Source organism: Lolium rigidum, chromosome 1 (assembly GCF_022539505.1).
Source record: "Lolium rigidum isolate FL_2022 chromosome 1, APGP_CSIRO_Lrig_0.1, whole genome shotgun sequence".
Classification (NCBI taxonomy): Eukaryota; Viridiplantae; Streptophyta; class Magnoliopsida; order Poales; family Poaceae; genus Lolium; species Lolium rigidum.
Window position 1 is genome coordinate 107,828,267 of NC_061508.1, and position 20,108 is coordinate 107,848,374.

The 20,108-nt window shown below is 44.2% G+C and overlaps 1 protein-coding gene and 1 pseudogene across 1 annotated transcript; one reads left to right on the forward strand and one right to left on the reverse strand.

The window, feature by feature from the left end:
* The first annotated feature begins 1,061 nt into the window (after positions 1-1,061).
* Positions 1,062-8,594, forward strand: LOC124649872 (annotated as a pseudogene).
* A 4,131-nt stretch (positions 8,595-12,725) lies between these two features.
* On the reverse strand, positions 12,726-15,575 carry LOC124679369 (transcription factor RF2a-like). Its single transcript, XM_047215146.1, has 4 exons — positions 14,725-15,575; positions 14,062-14,194; positions 13,433-13,517; positions 12,726-13,314 (listed from the first exon to the last, which is right to left on the reverse strand). The coding sequence occupies exons 1-4, from the start codon at positions 15,243-15,245 to the stop codon at positions 12,959-12,961; spliced, it is 1,095 nt and encodes a 364-aa protein (XP_047071102.1). The 5' UTR covers positions 15,246-15,575; the 3' UTR covers positions 12,726-12,958.
* Between the last annotated feature and the right edge of the window lie 4,533 nt (positions 15,576-20,108).

The window sequence follows — 20,108 nt, forward strand, 5'->3', positions numbered from 1 at the left end:
ATTTTACAGGAGGAAACTGAAGCCAACAGTTTACTATTTTTGAACTACCATGTATGTAGAGTGACAATTGTTTCCGGCAGAAAATTATAAGGCAAGTACATAGAAACGCTGGTGGTGACTGGAATGGGTAGCCTCAGTTATACAAAGATATGTGCTAATTCTTCTACTATCTTGCCTAGTGTTTTATGGGAATATTTGATGTGTTAAAGACTTTCAGTGAAGTGTCAGGTTCAGAATGCAACAGTCAGATTTACTCATGAAAAAAAAACGAACACTGAGCATTCAATAGAGCAATTGTGTTGATGCAGGTGCAGAAGTAAACGACACTTCAGAGGCCTGAAAAACAGTAATTCTACTAAAGTCATCTCACAGTTGAAAGGCAAAAAAGGGAATGGAAATTTGGGGAACATATCCTCATCAAAGATATAGCTACTTGGTAGAGACTACGGTTCTACCAGATCTCGGGCGTAGATTATAGGGATGGAAGAGAGGGCAGTGAGGCTGGAGGCGCAGACGCCGGCGGCTGGGCGCTGTCGCTGCGAAAGGGAGGAGGCGGCGGCTAGGGCAGGGTGCGGCTAGGGTTTGGGGCTCCCGTCTTCTGAGGAAAACGACAACAGTATATGTTTTTTGTCTGATTATAATCGAAGGGGTACATGTGTTTATATAGGAGAATAGCTTCTCTAAACTCTAGATAACTTTGGCTAAGCCTCTAATTCGGCCCACTATTGGGCCTCTTCCGTGCATACTGGAGCCCGGCCATAACACTACTTCTCCATTATCAACATATGATTAACCTGCGGCCACCAAAATAAACGCCATAGATATTTTCTTTCTCCCCATCTATTTTAGAATTTCGAGGACCTTTAGACCTTTCAGTCTTACTAGTTGAATTCAAATAGATTGGTCAGTCAACTGCAAGTATAATACACTGAATAAGGCTTCTGATAGCAACATGCAGAAATACCAGACTAGCAGAGAAGACTGAATGTCCAAGTCCTACATCTGCAATAAGACCTTAGCTCATGCATTCCCCAGCTAGCTTGGCAGTTTAATCCAGAGCCATGGGAGGAAAGATGCATGGACTGTGCACAGCGTTTGCCCTCTGGTGCCTCGTGATCAACAGCAGGGAGATATCTGCCTGCATCTCGACTGAGAGGGATGCGCTAATTGCCTTTAACGCGACCATCGGTGATCCTGACGGGAGGTTAAACTCATGGCAAGGAGAGGACTGCTGCAACTGGAGCGGTGTGAGCTGCAGTAAGAAGACTAGCCATGTCGTCAAGCTGGACCTTGGTGAGTACTCTCTCAAAGGCGAGATCAATCCATCTTTGGGCGGTTTAACCAGATTGGTGCACCTCAACATGAACTACGGTGACTTTGGTGGGGTGCCCATCCCAGAATTCATATGCTCTTTCAAGATGTTGAGGTATCTTGATCTGTCGCATGCCGGTTTTGGTGGGACGGCTCCTCAGCAACTTGGTAATTTGTCCAGGCTCAGCTATCTTGACCTGGGCTCATTTCACTGTTGATAACTTCCATTGGGTTTCAAAGCTAACGTCTCTGAGGTATCTCGACCTCAGTTGGTTGTATCTTGCTGCTTCCACCAATTGGCTGCAGGCAGTGAACATGCTTCCGTTGCTCGAAGTGCTTCACTTGAACGATGCTAGTCTTCCTGCCACCAACCTAAATTCTCTTTCTCATGTCAACTTCACTGCCCTTAAGCTACTTTATCTCAGGAGCAATAACTTAGATTCTTCCTTGCCAAATTGGATTTGGAAGCTATCTGCTCTTTCAGAGTTGGACATGACTAGCTGTGGGCTTTCAGGTATGATTCCTGATGAGCTAGGCAAACTAGCATCGCTTAGGCTCATAAGACTAGGGGACAACAATTTGAAGGGACCAATACCAAGATTTTCTAGTAAATTGTGCAACTTGATTCAAATCGATTTTTCTGGAATGTCAGGAGATATTGCAAAAGCAGCAAAGAGCATGTTTCCCTGTATGAACCAGTTGCAGATCCTTGACCTTGCTGGCAACAACTTCACTGGGAATCTATCTGGCTGGCTTGAGGGCATGACAAGTTTAAGAGTTCTCGATCTCAGCGGGAACTCACTATCTGGAGTTGTGCCCGCCAGTATCGGTAACCTATCGAGCTTGACATACTTGGACATTTCCTTTAATACATTTAGTGGGAAATTATCAGAACTACACTTGGTCAATTTATCAAGATTGGATACTTTAAATTTAGCATCAAATTCTTTGACCATTGCATTCAAAGAAAGCTGGGTGCCATCCTTTCAGCTCACCAATCTACGGCTGCATGATTGCCTTGTAGGGCCCCGATTTCCAACTTGGCTGCAATCACAAAGTAGAATCAAGATGATTGATCTAGGAGATACAGCAATCAGGGGTGAATTACCTGGCTGGGTCTGGAACTTCTGTTCTTCAGTCACTAGCTTGGATGTCTCTACGAACAGCATAACTGGAAAGTTGCCTGCAAGTTTGGGCCAATCAAAAATGCTGATAAATCTTTACATGGGGGACAATGAATTTGAGGGAAGCATTCCTGATTTGCCAACTGGTATTCAGGTGTTGGATCTGTCCAAAAACTACTTCTCTGGATCATTGCCACAAAGCTTTGGAGAAACAGAACTGCAGTACCTGTTGCTCTCAGGTAATTCCCTTAGTGGAGTAATCCCAGTGGACCTGTGCAACATGATAACTCTGGAAGTGATCAACCTATCTAATAACAATCTTTCAGGGGAGCTTCCAAACTGTTGGCAGGAGAAGGCAAACCCTTATGTCATAGACTTCTCAAGCAATAGTTTCTGGGGAGAAATACCATCCACCATGGGTTATCTAAATTCCCTTATGACCTTGGATCTGAGCAAGAACAACTTGTCTGGAATATTGCCCAGCTCATTGCAGTCATGTAACAGGTTGATGTTTCTTCGTCTTGGAGAGAATAATTTGTCAGGAAACATTCCAAAATGGATAGGTGACAGCCTACTGACTCTGGAAGCTCTGAATTTAGGTTCCAATCAGTTTTCTGGTGAAATACCTGAATCATTGTCCCAACTTCAAGCTCTGCAGTTTTTGGATCTTCGTAACAACAAATTATCGGGCCCTGTGCCAGTTTTCCTAGGAAATTTTACTACTTTGCGCTCTAGGGGTACAAATTTGTGGCTAACATCATACAAAGCTTTCAGATTGAGATACTTCAATTGTATTGATCTATCGCAAAACCAGTTGACTGGTGAAATTCCCATTGAAGTAGGATATCTATCTGCATTACGGGCCTTGAACCTTTCAAGAAATTACATTGGAGGAAGTATTCCTGATACACTGGGAAACATTACGGATTTAGAGGCACTTGATCTAACATGGAATAATCTATCAGGTCCGATTCCTCACAGTTTGACGTCACTAACACATTTGAGCTTTCTGAATCTGTCCTACAATGATCTCTCAGGAATGATACCATCGGGAAATCAACTTGACACTTTAGATGGAGACGCATTCCTCTTCTTTTGATTCGGGGCATTTTATGTCAACTGATTTGCTAAATTCTGAATGTTCTTTGGAACCAGATGACAAAAGATTGGGTTATGCTATGGGAAGCTCTATGGTTCAGAAGAAGGGGGAGGAATTGGGAGTGGACCTTCAGAATACAATGAGGGATGCCTCATTTATGAAGAATACTGGTGAGTTACCTATACATTTTGAGTGTTTACCTAAAAATAATATGCATACGTGTGCTTTATCTTTAGTGGAGAATGATTCGGTTTCTCATTGTCCTTCCATAGAGGAGGTAATTGCTTTTGGGGGTATTCCGAAGTCTAACTCTGTTGTGAGATCGAGTACAAGGCTGGGTGGTCAGTCTAGTGCTGACATGCCTCAGATGGAAAAGGCAATGAAGATGGCGAGTTTGCGTGATGAATATTCCACTTCAGGTCAGTCCACTATACCCAGGCATTCTATTATTAATATTCCAGATCCTGAGATTGCTAGGAGAGCGGATCGCTTAGGTATATCACTAGGCAATTCAGCAGGAGAGATAGGTAAATCGGTTAAATGGCTTAAAATGGTGGAAGAAGAACGTATTCTAACGTTTTTAGAGAAAAAGAATAATGAGAATGAAAATATGAAGAAAGGTTTGGAGACTCTTGTGTTGTCAAAAGTATCCAACCTTTGTGAAGATTTGGTTGATGAGGATGACACCACTCTCGATTTGGATGATCACCTCGAGCATCTCAAACCGGTGGTGAAAGTGAAGAAAATTAGGCAACGCAAAATTTATGACACTAACAATATTCGTAAGAGCACTAGGAAAAGAATCAAGAAACAATTGTCATAATGCAGAATCTAAAAGGTATTAACTGGAATCCAGGAGGTTTTGGAGATACTGCTAAACATTTGTTTGTCAAAGAGGCGATTAGGGAACATAAATTAGACTTCATAGATTTGTTGGAAGATCTAATTTCTCGATTCCCTTTTTGAACCAATTGGCGGCGGGATATAACTTCTCTTGGTTTTATTTACCACCACACGGTCGCTCAGGGGGTATTTTAGTGGGAATAAACTCCGATACGCTACAAGTGTTAAAAGTAAGTACTGGAGATTTTTGTGTTAAACTCCATATTAAATGTAAGAATGATGGTTTTGAATGGATCCTGGTGCCGGTCTATGGGGCTGCCCAAGATGAGCACAAGGCAGAATTCTTGGCTGAACTAGTGAGAACTTGTGAATCTAAAACATTACCTATGTTGGTAGGTGGTGATTTCAATATTATTCGTAAACGTGAGGAGAAAATAATGATAATTTCAAAGCGCGGTGGCCCTTTGTTTTTAATGCAATTATTGAACACTTGAACTTGCGTGAAATTGCTCTTACTGGAAGACAATTTACATGGGCGAGTAGAAGACTTGAGCCTACTTATGAGAAGTTAGATAGAGTTCTAGCATCAATCTCATGGGAGCAAAAGTTCCCTTTGGTAACTGTTAGAGCTTTAACTAGAGCTGATTCTGATCATACTCCAATACTAATTGATTCAGGAGTGAAAGCACACCTGGGTAATCAAGCAAAATTCTCTTTTGAGCTACATTGGTTGCGTCAAGAAGGTTTTTTTGATATGATAGTAAAGGAGTGGAATTCAGCTATAGGTGGAGCTACTCCAATGGATATCTGGCTGAATAAGTTAAGACATATACGACGTTTTCTTAGAGGATGGGCAAAGAACCAAAGTGGAAAGTATAGAAAAGAAAAATAATGATTATTAAATATCATTGATAATCTGGATTTGAAAGCTGAAACAAGTTTTTGGAATACGAACGAAAGGGAAGAACTAAAAAAGGCAAATGAGAGTCTGAACAAATTAAGAAGGGATGAGGAATCGAAATGGGCACAGAGAGCGAAGGTTAAACATATTCGGGAAGGGGGTAATAATACTAGATATCTCCACTTAATAGCAAATGGTAAACACCGAAAGAAGAAAATCTTCCAACTTGAACAACAAGAGGGGACGATTGTTGGGGAAGATAATCTAAAGGTCTATATTACGGAATTCTATAAGAAATTGTTTGGAGCACCCACTCTAACAAATATTTCTTTAAATGAAGCGGAGACACATGATATTACACAGATATCGGCAATTGAGAATGAAATTTTGACGGCCCCTTTTACTGAAGAGGAGGTCCGTCAAGCTATTTCTCAGATGGAAAGGAACAAAGCTCTGGGGCCAGATGGCTTTCCAGCTGAGTTCTATCAGCATTTTTGGGAAGTAATAAAGCATGATCTGATGGCCCTATTTTCTCAGTTTTCGAATGTGGATTTGCCCCTATATAAACTGAATTTTGGGGTTATCACATTACTACCCAAGAAAGAAAATGCGGTTCAGATACAACAATATAGACCTATTTGTTTACTAAATGTTTGTTTCAAAATATTCACTAAGGTTGGTACTAATCGTATATCGGGGATTGCCCCAAGAGTAATAAAGCCAACCCAATCTGCATTCATGCCAGGTAGGAATATTTTGGAAGGGGTAGTCATACTACATGAAACAATTCATGAGTTACATACGAAGAAGATGGATGGTGTCTTATTTAAGATAGATTTCGAAAAAGCTTATGACAAGGTAAAATGGCCCTTCTTACAACAAACTTTAAGAATGAAAGGTGTTGCTCAAGAATGGGGTAGATTAGTTCAACATTTTGTTCAAGGGGGCAGTGTTGGTGTGAAGGTCAATGATGATATTGGTCATTATTTCCAAACAAAAAAAGGCTTAAGGCAAGGGGATCCGATGTCTCCAATGCTTTTTAATATTGTAGTGGATATGCTTGCCATCTTAATTGAGTGAGCCAAAGAAGATGGTCAAGTTGGAGGACTCATTCCACATTTGGTTGAGGGAGGTCTCTCTATACTACAATATGCTGATGATACTATCCTTTTCTTGGAGCATGACCTAAACAAAGCTGTTAATATGAAACTAATTTTGTGTCTCTTTGAAGAATTATCGGGACTCAAGATTAATTTTCATAAGAGTGAGATTTTTTGTTTTGGAAAGGCAAAGGAGGAGGAAGATCAGTACAAACAGATCTTTGGATGTGATGCTGGACAACTCCCCTTTAGATACTTAGGTATTCCAATCCATTACAAGAAACTCAAGAATTCTGACTGGTATCCAGTAGAAACAAGGTTTGAGAGTAAATTAGGATGCTGGAAAGGGAAGTTACTATCCTATGGTGATAGGTTAGTGCTTATCAATTCAGTATTAACTAGCTTACCGATGTTTATGTTATCTTTCCTTCAAATACCTGTTGGGGTAAGGAAACGATTGGACTACTATAGATCTAGATTCTTTTGGCAGTCTGACGAAAACAAAAGAAAATACCGGCTTACAAAATGGAACATTGTTTGTCGACCTAAAGATCAGGGGGGCTTAGGTATTGAAGTGCTAGAAATCAAAAACAGATGTTTATTGAGTAAATGGCTGTTTAAACTTCTTAATGAGGATGGAGTGTGGCAAGAATTGCTACATAATAAATACCTGAGACATAAGACATTATCAGAGGTTCAAGCGAGACCTATTGATTCGCCTTTCTGGAAAGGACTAATGGAGGTCAAACTGGAGTTTTTTTCCAGGGGTTTTTTCAAAGTGGGTAATGGTAGCAGTACTCGTTTTTGGGAAGATATCTGGTTAGGCAAGACTTTGTTGGCCCAACAATACCCGTCACTATATAATATTGCCCATCATAAAAATGTCACTGTTGCACAAGTTCTTGGTCAGTCGCCTTTGAATATTACGTTTAGAAGATTGCTAAGTGGTAATAAATGGTTGTCCTGGTTACAACTATGTCGGAAATTAATGATGGTACATTTGAATGATGATGAGGATTGCTTCGTTTGGAATTTGACATCTAATGGTTTTGTTTACAGTGAAGTCGATGTATGAGGATATTATGTGCGATCATACCCCCTTTCTACGAAAATATTTATGGAAGGTTAAAATTCTGTTAAAAATTAGGATTTTCATGTGGTTCTTGAGTAATAAGGTGTTGCTAACAAAAGATAATCTAGCTAAACGCCATTGGAATGGGTGTACAAAGTGTGTCTTCTGTGGGGAACAGGAGACCATTCAACACCTTTATTGAATGCCCTTTAGCTAAACTCTTATGGCGCACTGTGTATTTTACTTATGCTCTTCCACCTCCCACCAGTATTACTAATATGTTTGGTAACTGGTTGAATGGAGTAGATAGACAATCTAAGGCATTTATCCGGATTGGGGTCTCTGCTTTATGTTGGTCTATTTGGAGGACCAGGAATGATATAATTTTTAACAAAAACCTTCATTTCATTTTTTGCAGGTTATTCATATGGTTTCCCATTGGCTCCAGCTCTGGGCCCTACTCTCTCCGGAGGGGCAGCGGGATGCCATGGCTACTGGATGCATACGGCTCCTGACGGTCGCTCAGGATATCTTGTGCTAGGCTGGTTGGCGACATACTAGAAGACTATGTTGATTTGTAGTCTTGCTATGTGTTTCTTTCGATGGTTGGTTCTTGTATCAATTCTCGATGATAAGTGATTTGTAAACAATACTACTTTGAACTCTTTTAAATAAAAGGATGTGTGCATCACCATGATGCAGAAGCCGGGGTAGACCCCCATTTCGAAAAAAAAAGATGGAGACGCATTCTTGGGCAATGCGAATCTTTGTGGACCCCCACTTTCCAGAATTTGTGTACCGGAGAGTAACAGGCATCGACACCGCAAACATCAGCTCAGGTTTGACACGTTGACATGCCTATTTACACTGCTGGGGTTTGCGTTTGGAATCTCCGCTGTTTCCACCACCATGATATGCAGCACGGCCACAAGGAGGGCCTACTTTCAGTTCACCGACAGGGTACTCAAGAAATTGTGCACTGCAGTTGAGACGAAGCTTAGTACCAACAGGATGTCAGCAGGAAGAGACCCCTCCTTGGCAATACAGAGTCGGGACTCTATCACTTGCTATGAGCTGGAACAACCTTCTACTGCCATGATCTAAAGCGCCCTGTAACATGAATGGTTAGTTTGGACCAGCCATATGCTATATTGCTATTTTCTGAGAATAAATTTAGTTTGAATTCCTAAAATATTAGTATTCGGGATAATGCTCATGATTGCAAACAGACTTGTATAAAATATTTGCAAATGTATTTGTATTATACAATGGCAATTGTTTCCATAAACCTTGCATTGCAATGGATTGCGGCCCACCTATTTTAGCTGTAGAATTGCAGTGTAAAATTGGGGGAGAAATTGCAACACCTACCAGAAATGCTTGCCTGCAGCGGCGGACGAGGGCGGCGGGAGAGGACGCAGCCGCCGTTTCGTGATGGGGCGGGGCCCAGAGAGACGGGGCCGTCGTCGATCGAGGCGCATCTGAGTTGCCTGTCCGCCGACGGCGGAAGGGGAACGAGCACGGAGCCGGTTATGTTAGAAGTTCAGAACAATCGAGGCATGAGTTCAAGGCTAATGAATTCATAGCTGGGATTGAAATTCCTGTTCAAGTAAAATTGGTAGAGTCGCCAGCCTCGCCAATGGAGTTCACGCGTTCCGCTAGAGTAAGCATCTTCAACACACGCCTAAAAAATCCGCACGTTAAAGAAATTTTACAGCATTATTTTTGCTGTTTTTGGACGCACGGCTATGTCTACCTTTTTCAGACCCGCTAAAATGCAGCGCGGAGCAGGCAACGCTTTATCAGACAGTGTAAAATAGAGCTTCACAAATTTATGTGTTCAAAATATGTGCCACAACCAGGTCCCTAAATTTTGCAAAACAAACCATATACTTTTTTTTTGGAAAAGCAATAGAGTCCCGTACAACTACGTCTGTTTCACCCACGCGAGGAGTCGATCGATTGGGGTCGGAGCGCAGACAAGGGCGAGCTCAGGGATGACGGAGCTAGATGAGCGTTGGGGCTTTCCCTGGTCACCGCACGCACCGGCGGTCAACACCTACTCTATGTCGCTAACCCGTCCAACGCCTCCACCAGAAGACCATCTCCGGCTGGCTATTCCGTCGAGCACGAGCCCCGTGATGAGTTTGTTGTATAGAAAACAAAAAATTCCTACGTTTGCAACCACAAACGCACCAAGATCATATCTAGGAGATGCAAGTAATAGATAAATCGTGCTTAAGAGTAACTCACCCTCGAAGACACAAAGCATTAACGAGAATGGTTCTCGTGGGTGATATAGAGGTTCACTTGCCGATATGAAGATCGTGATGAAGACGAGCGCTGCAAATGGGCAGCACTTCCGTACTCGATCACACGTATGGCTCGATGACGACCTCAGATCCCTCTTTCCAGCGGGGCAGCGGAAGTAGATGATCCACCGAAACACTCCAACTGCACTATGGAGTGGTGGTGTTGGTGAAGAAACAATTTGAGAAGGGCTTCGCCTAAACCATAGCTCGTATGGTGGATCAGCGGGAAGAGGGAGAAAAGACCAACCAAAGAGTCAAGAGATGAGCAACTAGGAAGAGATGCTCCACCCATCTATATATAGAAGGAGAGGAGGGCAGCATCCCAAGGGGGGACGGTCCCTAGAGGTTGCCCCCACCTCTTCCCTCATTATGTGGTGCACACTCCACTCACCCACTCAAAAAGTCCCATAATTGATTTAAAACTCCACTAAGAAATTAAGGGTTTTTTTCCAATAAAAAATAAAACATTTTTATTTTTGTACTTAATATTTTTCAATTCTTTTAATTAACAAACATTAACATTCATCCCCTTGAACTAGTTCGACATCCGGAGACAATTCTGGCAATTCTCAAAACGGTCTGTATGGTGTCCAAACTTTTCTTCAATGTTTCGTATCCACTCAAAAGCGTAGACGAACCTTAATTGTGTTACCCTATGATTCGTGAATAATGTGGACATGATCGAGACACCTCTCTGATCAATAATCATCAACGCGATCTAGAGATTCACAATGACTCCAACCCATTCAGCGATAAAACTTGTGACCGTATGAACCAGAAACGTCGTAACCATTTCCATTTATATCGTGATATTTTACTTGTCCAGGACCCGATCATCGGTATCAACAATACTTAGTTTGATCCCATTACCAATAAGTATTCTTTACTCGTTCTGTGATATGACATTCCTATGACCTATTCACGTGCTTGCAAGCGGTGTCAATGTGATATCACCGAGAGCGTCCAGAGTATATCTCTCTGTCATGAGGATGGAAAAATTTCACTCTTGATGCATGAGCCTCAACTAATACTTTTGTAGTACCCAAATCCACCTTTAAGTTACCCGTCACAGTGCAGCGTTTGATGTCATCAAAGTACTCTTTTGGTGTTGGTGATTGACATGATCTCATGGTCTAATAAATAGAGCTACTTGGTATGTGTTTGATATAGCAATGTAAACTTAATGACTTGATCGCATTGCTATACCTACTTAGGTGTATGTTCATCACATCATTCTTATACTTCTAATGAGCGTGATCATGTTATTAACAACATCCAGGAAACCTTGATCATCGGTTAATCAATGAGCTAGTTAAAAGAGAGGCTTTACTAGAAACTTTTGGTTGTTTATTAAACACACAAGTATTAGCGTTTCCGGTTAATACAATTCTAGCATGAGAAATAAACGTGTATTATAAACATGAAATAAGATAATAACCATTTTATTATTACCTCTCAATCATAATCCCTTCACCCCAACCCTAGTTAACGACCGTCGCCGCCCCAAGATGCAGCCATGCTCCTCACCTCGCACCCAAGGCCCAGCTCTCTAATTCCACATCCAGCCCCAACCATATCAAGTCAATCAACTCCTGGCTACTCCGCGTCGGGGTCGAGCCGCAGTTCCGCAATGGCCTCCACATCACCGATGCGCCCACCATGGAGGTCGTCAAGATGGTGCTTATCAGCAAGGTCAACAAGAATCTCGTCTCCTGCCCCAACGCGAGAAAGAAAGCAGAAATCAGAGCTCGGGATCAGCAGGACGGGTGAGCGTACGAAACACGAGGTGAAGAGCGTGGTGGCGGTATCGACGGAGCCGGCCATTGCATCGAGCTGGACGTGGCCGGGCCAGGGTGGCGCGTGCAGGCGTAGCTAGAGGCGTGGGCACCGGGCAGGAGAGCTGGACAGCCGACAGTGGCATAGCGGGAGGAGGCGTCGCGCGCGGATACTTCCAAGTGGCAGATGGAATTCACGCGTGTGGACTCGATTTTCCAGGGCACGAAAGATGGGCAGTATTTTTAGCGCATTGGATACCACTTTTAGTGCATGTTTTTTTTAGCATGTGCTCTATTTTACAGCCTCTATTGGAGCTCCTTTTTTGTTGTCTCTCGCGCCCAACAACGATGATTTTAAGCGAGTGGCCCTCTTTGAGCGTCTGTTGAAGATGCTCTAAAGCATGTGCAGCATTTAAGTCCAACCACATGTTTCTATGAAAATAATTAGATATACTGAGACCCAGAAGGAAAAAATAATTGGTTACCATATGTACAACCAGCAAGAGATACCTTGCGCTAGCAGATAAAAAAGTCTATGTGCAGTCTACCAAATAGTGAGGTGGGGGGGGGAGTGTTTCTCTCTTCGGTGCAAAAATGTCTTCACGAGCAACCAAACGGGCTAACACCCATAGAACATGCGCACATGGAGCCCTAAATCGGCATAGGCTACCAAACGCCTCTCAGATACATTTGGCCTAATTTCTTGCTCATGGAACTGGATGTTGGAATAAAAAATGTCACCAAATTGCAATTCATATATTGTGAATTGTATGATTTTATGAATTCTGATAAGGTCCTACCACGAGAGATGGATCCAACTGGCCTTCAAATGCAAATAAAGTGGGTTGTGCCCAGCCTTGAGGAACAAGATGCCAGATCCGGTCCCAACAATAGGTCACATCCTACTTTGAGTATGCCAAGAAGGATTTCAGATTATATAATTGATCACATGTGCTGATTTCTTCTATCCGAACATGATATGTAGGCGGTTCCTCCACTCACGCTATTTTTGGCTAAACAAACACTGGTCAATGCAGTGGAACAATGGTATCAATGTGCCGCATTGGAATTAGAGTTTCATGAGCGCATGTGCGTGATATGACAAACAAATCTTACTTCTCCGGTAGAACCTAAGAGAACAAAACAATATATACTTAAGAATGAAGAATTAACAACGGAGCATATAACCTGAGCAGCCTTGAACCCTATATATAGGCTATTGATCAACGACGAATCTACACTTGGGTAATACCCAAGAACAAACGATCTTTTGATATCTAACTACTTTCTTAAAAATATGGCCTCCCTCGGTCTGTTCAGAATGCAGCATCTTTTTCCCCGAGTCCCTCAAGTAATACATTTCAAGATTTTCCGTGAAATTCCTGCGTTCCATATAGGTCGTCGAAGTAGTCGGACATCGTTCAATTGCCACTGCTCTCGGACCACCCGCCAATCCACTGGTTGGGGGCCGAGATGGTCCGTTTCATCTTCAGGTTGGGTGGTTGTGCAGCACCAGCAGCAGCTTGTTGTTGCAGCTGCAGCTGCTGGGCTTGCAGTTGCAGAGGGTGCAGCAGTGGCTGCTGGTGGTGAGGGCGCATCTGCATCTGGTGCATCGGCTGCATTGCCGCCTGGCCCTGGATGTGGAATATTGGCTGGTTCCCTCCAAACGAGTGCGGCGGGGGCGGGCCCATGAAGTTCATCCCTCCGACGTTGCTGCCCATCTGGCCCGTCGCCATCTTCAGGCGCTGGAGCTCTGATTTCAGGGCGTCGTTCAGAGCTGCAGCAAAAACAGCAGATGGTAAGTCTTTGATGAAAACACAGAGCTGCAGAGAAACTATATTTCGTTCCTTTACATGATATATAGAGCGCCACTCAAGATGTGTTAGAAGCTGTACCATCTTGTAAATGGACTTGTTGCTCCACATTCTGCAGGCGCATCTTCAGTTCACTGTTCTCAGTAGACAACCCAGCAGTGTCTCTCTGTTTATTTATTATGTGACAAGAGGAGCATGGTTAGATATCTGAAGTGATGCACAGTTCATAAAATCATAATTAGCACATCCTCAGTAAATACAGAAATAGAAAAAAAATGGCCAATTGCATCAGATCAGGCAAATTGTTTCTTCCCCCTTCGCTGTTAGCCATAACAGTGGGGGATTAGGGGTGCATGACCGCTAGCTAGCAGCAGCTAACAAGAAGGATGAAACAAAATAACAGAGACATGGAAATAATATCGTTCTCTACAAGTTGAAAGTAACTGAATGACATGCTTACATAATAGAAAACTTACTACACAGTGTAAATTATTTAAATTTACATGAGGAAATGCATGATCCACATAAAAAACACCAAAGGATAGAGTATTATTCTGTTTATATTGTTTAGTTAGTTCCTCGTTCTTAACTGTCTAAAAAAGCTTACATCTGCTGATCAAAAGAGATAGATCGAGATTTTCTTCCCCCCATTTGAAAACATGCATATTGAGACAACATGAGTAAATAAATTCAAGAGTGGCAGTTCTTACATGTAGAAGTGCCAACTGGGTTGACAATGTCGTTGCTTCTGCATGTAGCGTTTGCACCTTCCGCTCAAGTTCAGAAATATATCGCATCTTCCTTTCTTTCGATCTCGCTGCTGATTGTCTATTGGCCCAAATCCTATCACATGAATTATGATAGCTTAGAAGTAAATATAGACAATTAATCACATTTCAAGCAAAGATCTATAGTTAGTTGCCATATCCCAGGAAAAGATTTGCTTGTTCTTCAGATCACATCTTGTTTTGTCCAAAAGGTTTGCCTTGGGAAAAATTCCCCTTAAACTCACACCAATTGGAAAAACATAGCAGAAAGATGTTGTAGTTAACGGATAGTTCTAATTGTCAGTCGATAATAGGGGCAGAGCGCACACGTTGAGTTCTTGATAAAATGTCAACTTCAGGTCTTCAGGTGACATTCCATCAATTGCAATTCATCAACTTTAATCCCCTCATACAATTGTTTGTACTGTTCTGTGTATTTTCTTTTGTGTACTAAATTTCAGATCGACTATATTCTGTTCATCCATATAACAGATGCAACTATATACTTGGATAAGAAGATCGCATGGAACAGTATACGATGGAAATTAAATTCAGATAAACAATGAGTACCCTTGCAGATGGAATTTCAAAGAACAAGAAGCAAACCTCTTTGCCTTCTTTGGGTCGACAAGGGCTAGTTCTGCGAGCTTCGCGTTCGACATTGCCTTCTTGGCATCCACCGTCGACATCCCTTCCGTCGCCGGCGTCCCAAGCAGCTGCTCCGCGTCGAAAGAGCTAGACGCGTCCATGGAATGGCTGTGGTGATGCCGCGGCCTCGGCCCCGCCGAGGCGCAGGACGACCCCGTCTCCGATGCCTCGCGCAGCTGCGCGTTGAACTTCTCGGTGTCGAGGAACATTGAGAAGAGCTCCTCCTCGTTCTCGTCCGACAGCGACGGCCCGTCGCCGCAAGCGCCGGGGACGCCGAGGTCGAGGTCGTCGGGGAGGCCGATGATCTCTGAATGCGCGCGGCGGTGGCCGAGGCTGCGCGCAGGGGAGTCCGGCATGTGGCTGATGTCACTCTCCGGAGGCGCCGTCGGCGGCGGCGACAGCGAGAGCGAGGGTTTCGGAGGCAGGACATTGCAGCCGCCGCCGCCACCACCACCGCTCTGAACCGGAGGCCTGTCCATCTTCAGGCTCCGGCAATCTCCTTAGAGATTAGTACGCGCTTACGCAGGTTCTTGGTCGAATGTTCTTCTTGGATTAAAGGGTTGAGAAAATGTGGTCAATAATTGTGGGGAAGCAAAGGAAATTCAGAAGGCACCGCAAGAACGACAAAGATCTGAAATAAACTTTCAAAATCGAAACATTTTTTCTGGGACTAATCACGCGGGGAATAACAACCACCTTCGCAATTCAAATGAAAAGAGAAGAAAGAAATTCCCTATTTTTTGGCCTATCGTTCTGTTCATCGATTCGGAGATTCGCGTGCTCCTATTTTTCGGATGAGAAACAGTGGATAGAATGGTCCCCGGAAAATCGCAGGGACACACTCATATAGGGGTTCTATTTATAAACGGATAAATACAAGGGAAATTCCCGTTTACCTCGTGGAAATTATGAGGTCAATGAAGGACCGGAGAAGAGTGGTACAATGTAAAAACATGACACAACCCATTTTATTTGCACATGGTATAAGTTTATCATTTTCTAGAGATATAAGTTTATAACTTTTTCTACTTCAGACACGTCTTAGGAGTATGGATGTTGGATGGTCGAAGAAAAGGTTATGTTAAAGGGCAATGCATAAACATTTACCATTTGTAACATGGGCATTTTCTGGAAAGTATTAAGTTTTATATGGACAAAATGTACGGTGATACAAAAACATGAGTATGTCTACAAAAATATATTCTAGAATATTTTTTTGTTAATTGGTATGTACTAAATATAGAGAGGGCATTATTTATTTTAATGGAGACACCATTAATCTGTTTGCATCAAGTTTATGCTATGCTTCTAATTAAGTATTCTTTGAAGGTGGCGAAGATACATATAGATTTAGACACCGACTCGAATATAGACATTTAGTTGTGAAAAAATTCTACACATCACTTCAAAAAAGTGTGCACTAAAAAATACACTTGTAGAAGTTTTTGAAAACAAATCTCATCTTTCATGTTGCATGGCTTTGGAATAATAATTTGCTATAATTAAAAAATTACAAACATTGGTGTACGTATGCTTTATACACATGAGTTTTTCCGTAATGTTCGAAACTTAAGGTGTGATTTTGGTCGGTTCATGTCACTAATACAGATATGGGCATATGGCCATCGTATTCGAAGCAACACAGATGTGTACGGAAAACTGAGTGGAGTCGGGTATAGAGAAGAGCCAGCTGCAAAACTCGCACTATCAAATTCAGTTTTCGACAAGAATTGACTACACAGCTTCTGCAGATGGTTTCCATGTATAGTGGACTTCTCTATTCAAGCTAAAGTGGTTCTCAAGCCGCCTACTTTTCAGCTCACGACTATATTTTTGCCAAGTCTTGAGTCGTAATCATGTCTCTCTCAGTTGTCTTATCCTACCGACCCCTAACCATTACTAGGAAAAGGCCTAGCCGTAAGACTGTCAGCAGTGGCGCACCATGACTGCCGTGCGCCACTACTACTTAGCAGTGGCGCACCACAAAACGGTGGGCCACTGTTACAAAAGTAGTTGTGGCGCACCTTGATAGTGGTGCGCCATAAGTAAGTGGTGACAGGAGGCCAGCTCCTCCCCCAACCTAGTAGTGGCGCACGTCACAGGGGTGCGCCACTGCTACATTCTCTACCTATGGCGCACGTTGGTGAGGTGCGCCACCGCTAGGAGGTGTCCGGAGCCCGTTTAGAGATGATAGGCTTAGCAATGGCGCACTTCGTCGGTGCGCCACTGCTACATAGGTTACCTATGGCGCATGTCAGCAGGTGCGCCATCTGCTAGGGGGTGGCCGAGCCCATTTAGAGATGAGAGGCTTAGCGGTGGCGCACCACTTAGCGAGTGCGCCATTGCTATGTCACCCTAGCGAGTGGCGCACGGCTAGGTGGTGCGCCACCGCTAACCCGGGACCATTTCCTCGCTTTTAACCCCTCCACTCACATGTGCCACCCACTTTCCCCAAACACTCTTCCACCACCACCTCCCACCAAATCTGGATCTGGTCGTGTTGCCCCTCCTTCCCACCTCATTTTCACCTCTTCATTCACCAAAATTAAGTTGGTAAACTTAATTTTCTTCATAGGTAAGTAATGGTGAAGCTTTCTTAGCTCAATACCCTACTCAATCTCAACTTTTTACCTCATCCAACACTCTAGGTCTCGCCGTATCGGTAACTTTGTTGGTTTTATGCTTTGTGTGTGACCGGTTCCGATCGTCTTGCACACGTCACGTACACGTGTATGTGCACATATGTTATGTGCGAAGCTCGATGATCATGTGTTGTGCGCATGCGCGAAAAGCGTCACGTGCATGTGTGTTGTATGCGAAGCCTCCGGATCCACATGTGTTGTATATGCGAAGCCTCCACACATGTGTTGCATGTGTTTTTGTTTGCAGGGATTTGAAATGCGATGGAGTTGCCAATATTTTGCCGAAACGTTGATTCATTTCCGTTTCGGCGAATGTTGGGCATACTACGCATATACATGTCCTATTTTTAGGGAAGGTCATGCCAAAATTTTCTTTTGGTATGCTAAGATATCCATTTTCTCTATATCCGCAGGCGACCATGGTCCGCATGATGAGCGAAGGCGTTGTGGCTAGGTTTTTGAAAGCCGCGACAGCCGAGATGATTAGAAATAACCAAAAGGAGATAAGATGTCCGTGTCGAAGATGCAAGATGACGAGCCTTATGGACCCTAAAGCCGATATGGTGCGGGACCACCTTCTCATGCGTGGTTTCATGGATGGCTATCGGTGGGAAGGCGACGAAGATGATTATGAATTTGTCCATGGGAATTCAACAAGAAATAAGGAAGGAGGTGATCGGGATGTAGAAGATCTCGGGCATGATCGGGATGTAGAAGATCCCGGAGATGATCATGATCACAATGTAGGAGATCCTGGACCTCGATGATGAGGAAGATCAAGATGGAGGTCATCATGACGATCATGAAGATGAAGACGATGGACCATCGTCGATGGACTGGGTGCAGGACCCTTATCTTCAAGAGCTGCTTCTCAAGCAGACGAGTAACGCAAGAGCTGCCGCCCGAGAGAAAGCCAAGATGGATCAACCGGAGGTAGACGCGAGTTACTCCATTGTATGAAGGATGCAGGCCGGAGGATACCCGCTCGAAAGTAACGCTCATGGCTCGGAGATGAAGGTAAAGCACAAAATGACCGACACATCCTTCAACGACAACATGTCATTTCGCGGGAACGTCTTCCCAAAGGTAACACGTGTCCGACTAGTATCGAGGAGGCCAAGAAAATCGTGTGTCCTCTGGATTTACCGCATGTGAAATACCATGTGTGCTTGAACGATTGCATCATTTATCGGAACGAGCACGCGAGTGTACCATATGTCCGGAGTGCGGCGTCGGTCGGTACAAGAAGGGGAAGAAAGCTCCTCGGAAGGTGGTGTGGTACTTTCCGATCACTCCTCGTCTGCAGCGGTATTTCGCGGATCCTAAGCAAGCAAAGCTAATGCGCTGGCACGCGGAGATGAGGAAGGGAGAAGATGACGCGGATGATCCGAAGAAAAAGAAAAAGGACAGGATGTTGAGACACCCTTCGGATGCTAGCCAGTGGAATGCGTTGAACCTCGAGTACCCAGAATTTGGGGACGATCCTAGGAACATAAGGCTGGGCGCGAGCACCGATGGAGTCAATCCGTTTGGCAGCCGGAGCAGCACGCATAGCACCCGGCCCGTGTTTGTGTGGATGTACAACCTCCCCCCTGGTTGTGCATGAAGAGGAAGTACATTCAAATGAGTATGCTAATTGAAGGGCCGAAACAACCAGGGAACGACATCAATCCGTATATGGGGCTTCGAAAGAGGAGCTAGCCACGCTATGGGACACGCCTGCCAATACGTGGGACGCCGCGGCGGAAGAATATTTCCCTATGAGAGCCGCACTGCTCACGACGGTGCACGACTTTCTCGGTTACGGATATGTCGCGGGGCAGGTGGTCCACGGATTCAATGCATGCGTCGGGTGCATGGACGACACAACGTACCGCCGGCTAGATAGAGATCCCGGGTCCTCGAAAACGGTGTTCATGGGACATCGAAGGTGGCTTCGCGAGGACGACGCATGGAGGAAACGCAAGGATCTGTTCGATGGTCAAGACGAACCCCGAAGACGGCCACGTACGAGAAGCGGCGAGCAAATAGACGAGCTATTGAAAAATTGGAAAGAGTGCCCACCGCCGGGAAAGAAGCGAAAGGCGCCGGAGCCGCTGCTTAAGGTATGGAAGACGAGGTCTGTTTTCTGGGACTTGCCGTACCGGAAGATCCTCCGTGTGCCTCACAGCCTTGATGTCATGCACATCACGAAGAACGTGTGCGAGAGTCCGCTTGGTACCCTCCTCAACATGCCGTAGAAGACCAAAGATGGGCCGAAAGCAAGGTACGACTTGCAATCAATTGGGATCGGGGAGGAGCTTCACGCGGGACGCCCTAATGATGATGATGATGATGACGATGACGATGATGAGGCGGAGGACACGCAAAGTCGTCGCAAGGGCAAAAATGCCAAAAAGATTGAATATTACTGCCCCCGCGTGCTTCACTCTAAGTCGAAGGAGATCGAGCAGCTTTTCGATCTGTCTCCTAGGAGTAAAACTTCCTTACGGTTACGCGGGGAAGATAAGCAGGTACCTAGACAAAGCGAAGCAGAGGTTCGGCGGGATGAAGTCTCACGACTGTCACGTGCCGATGACGCGGATACTTCCGGTTGCAATCCGTGGGATCATGGACGCGCACGTCCGTGAAACGCTTTTTGGCCTATGCAACTTTTTCGACGTCATCTCTCGGAAGTCCGTTGGCGTGAGGCAACTTAGA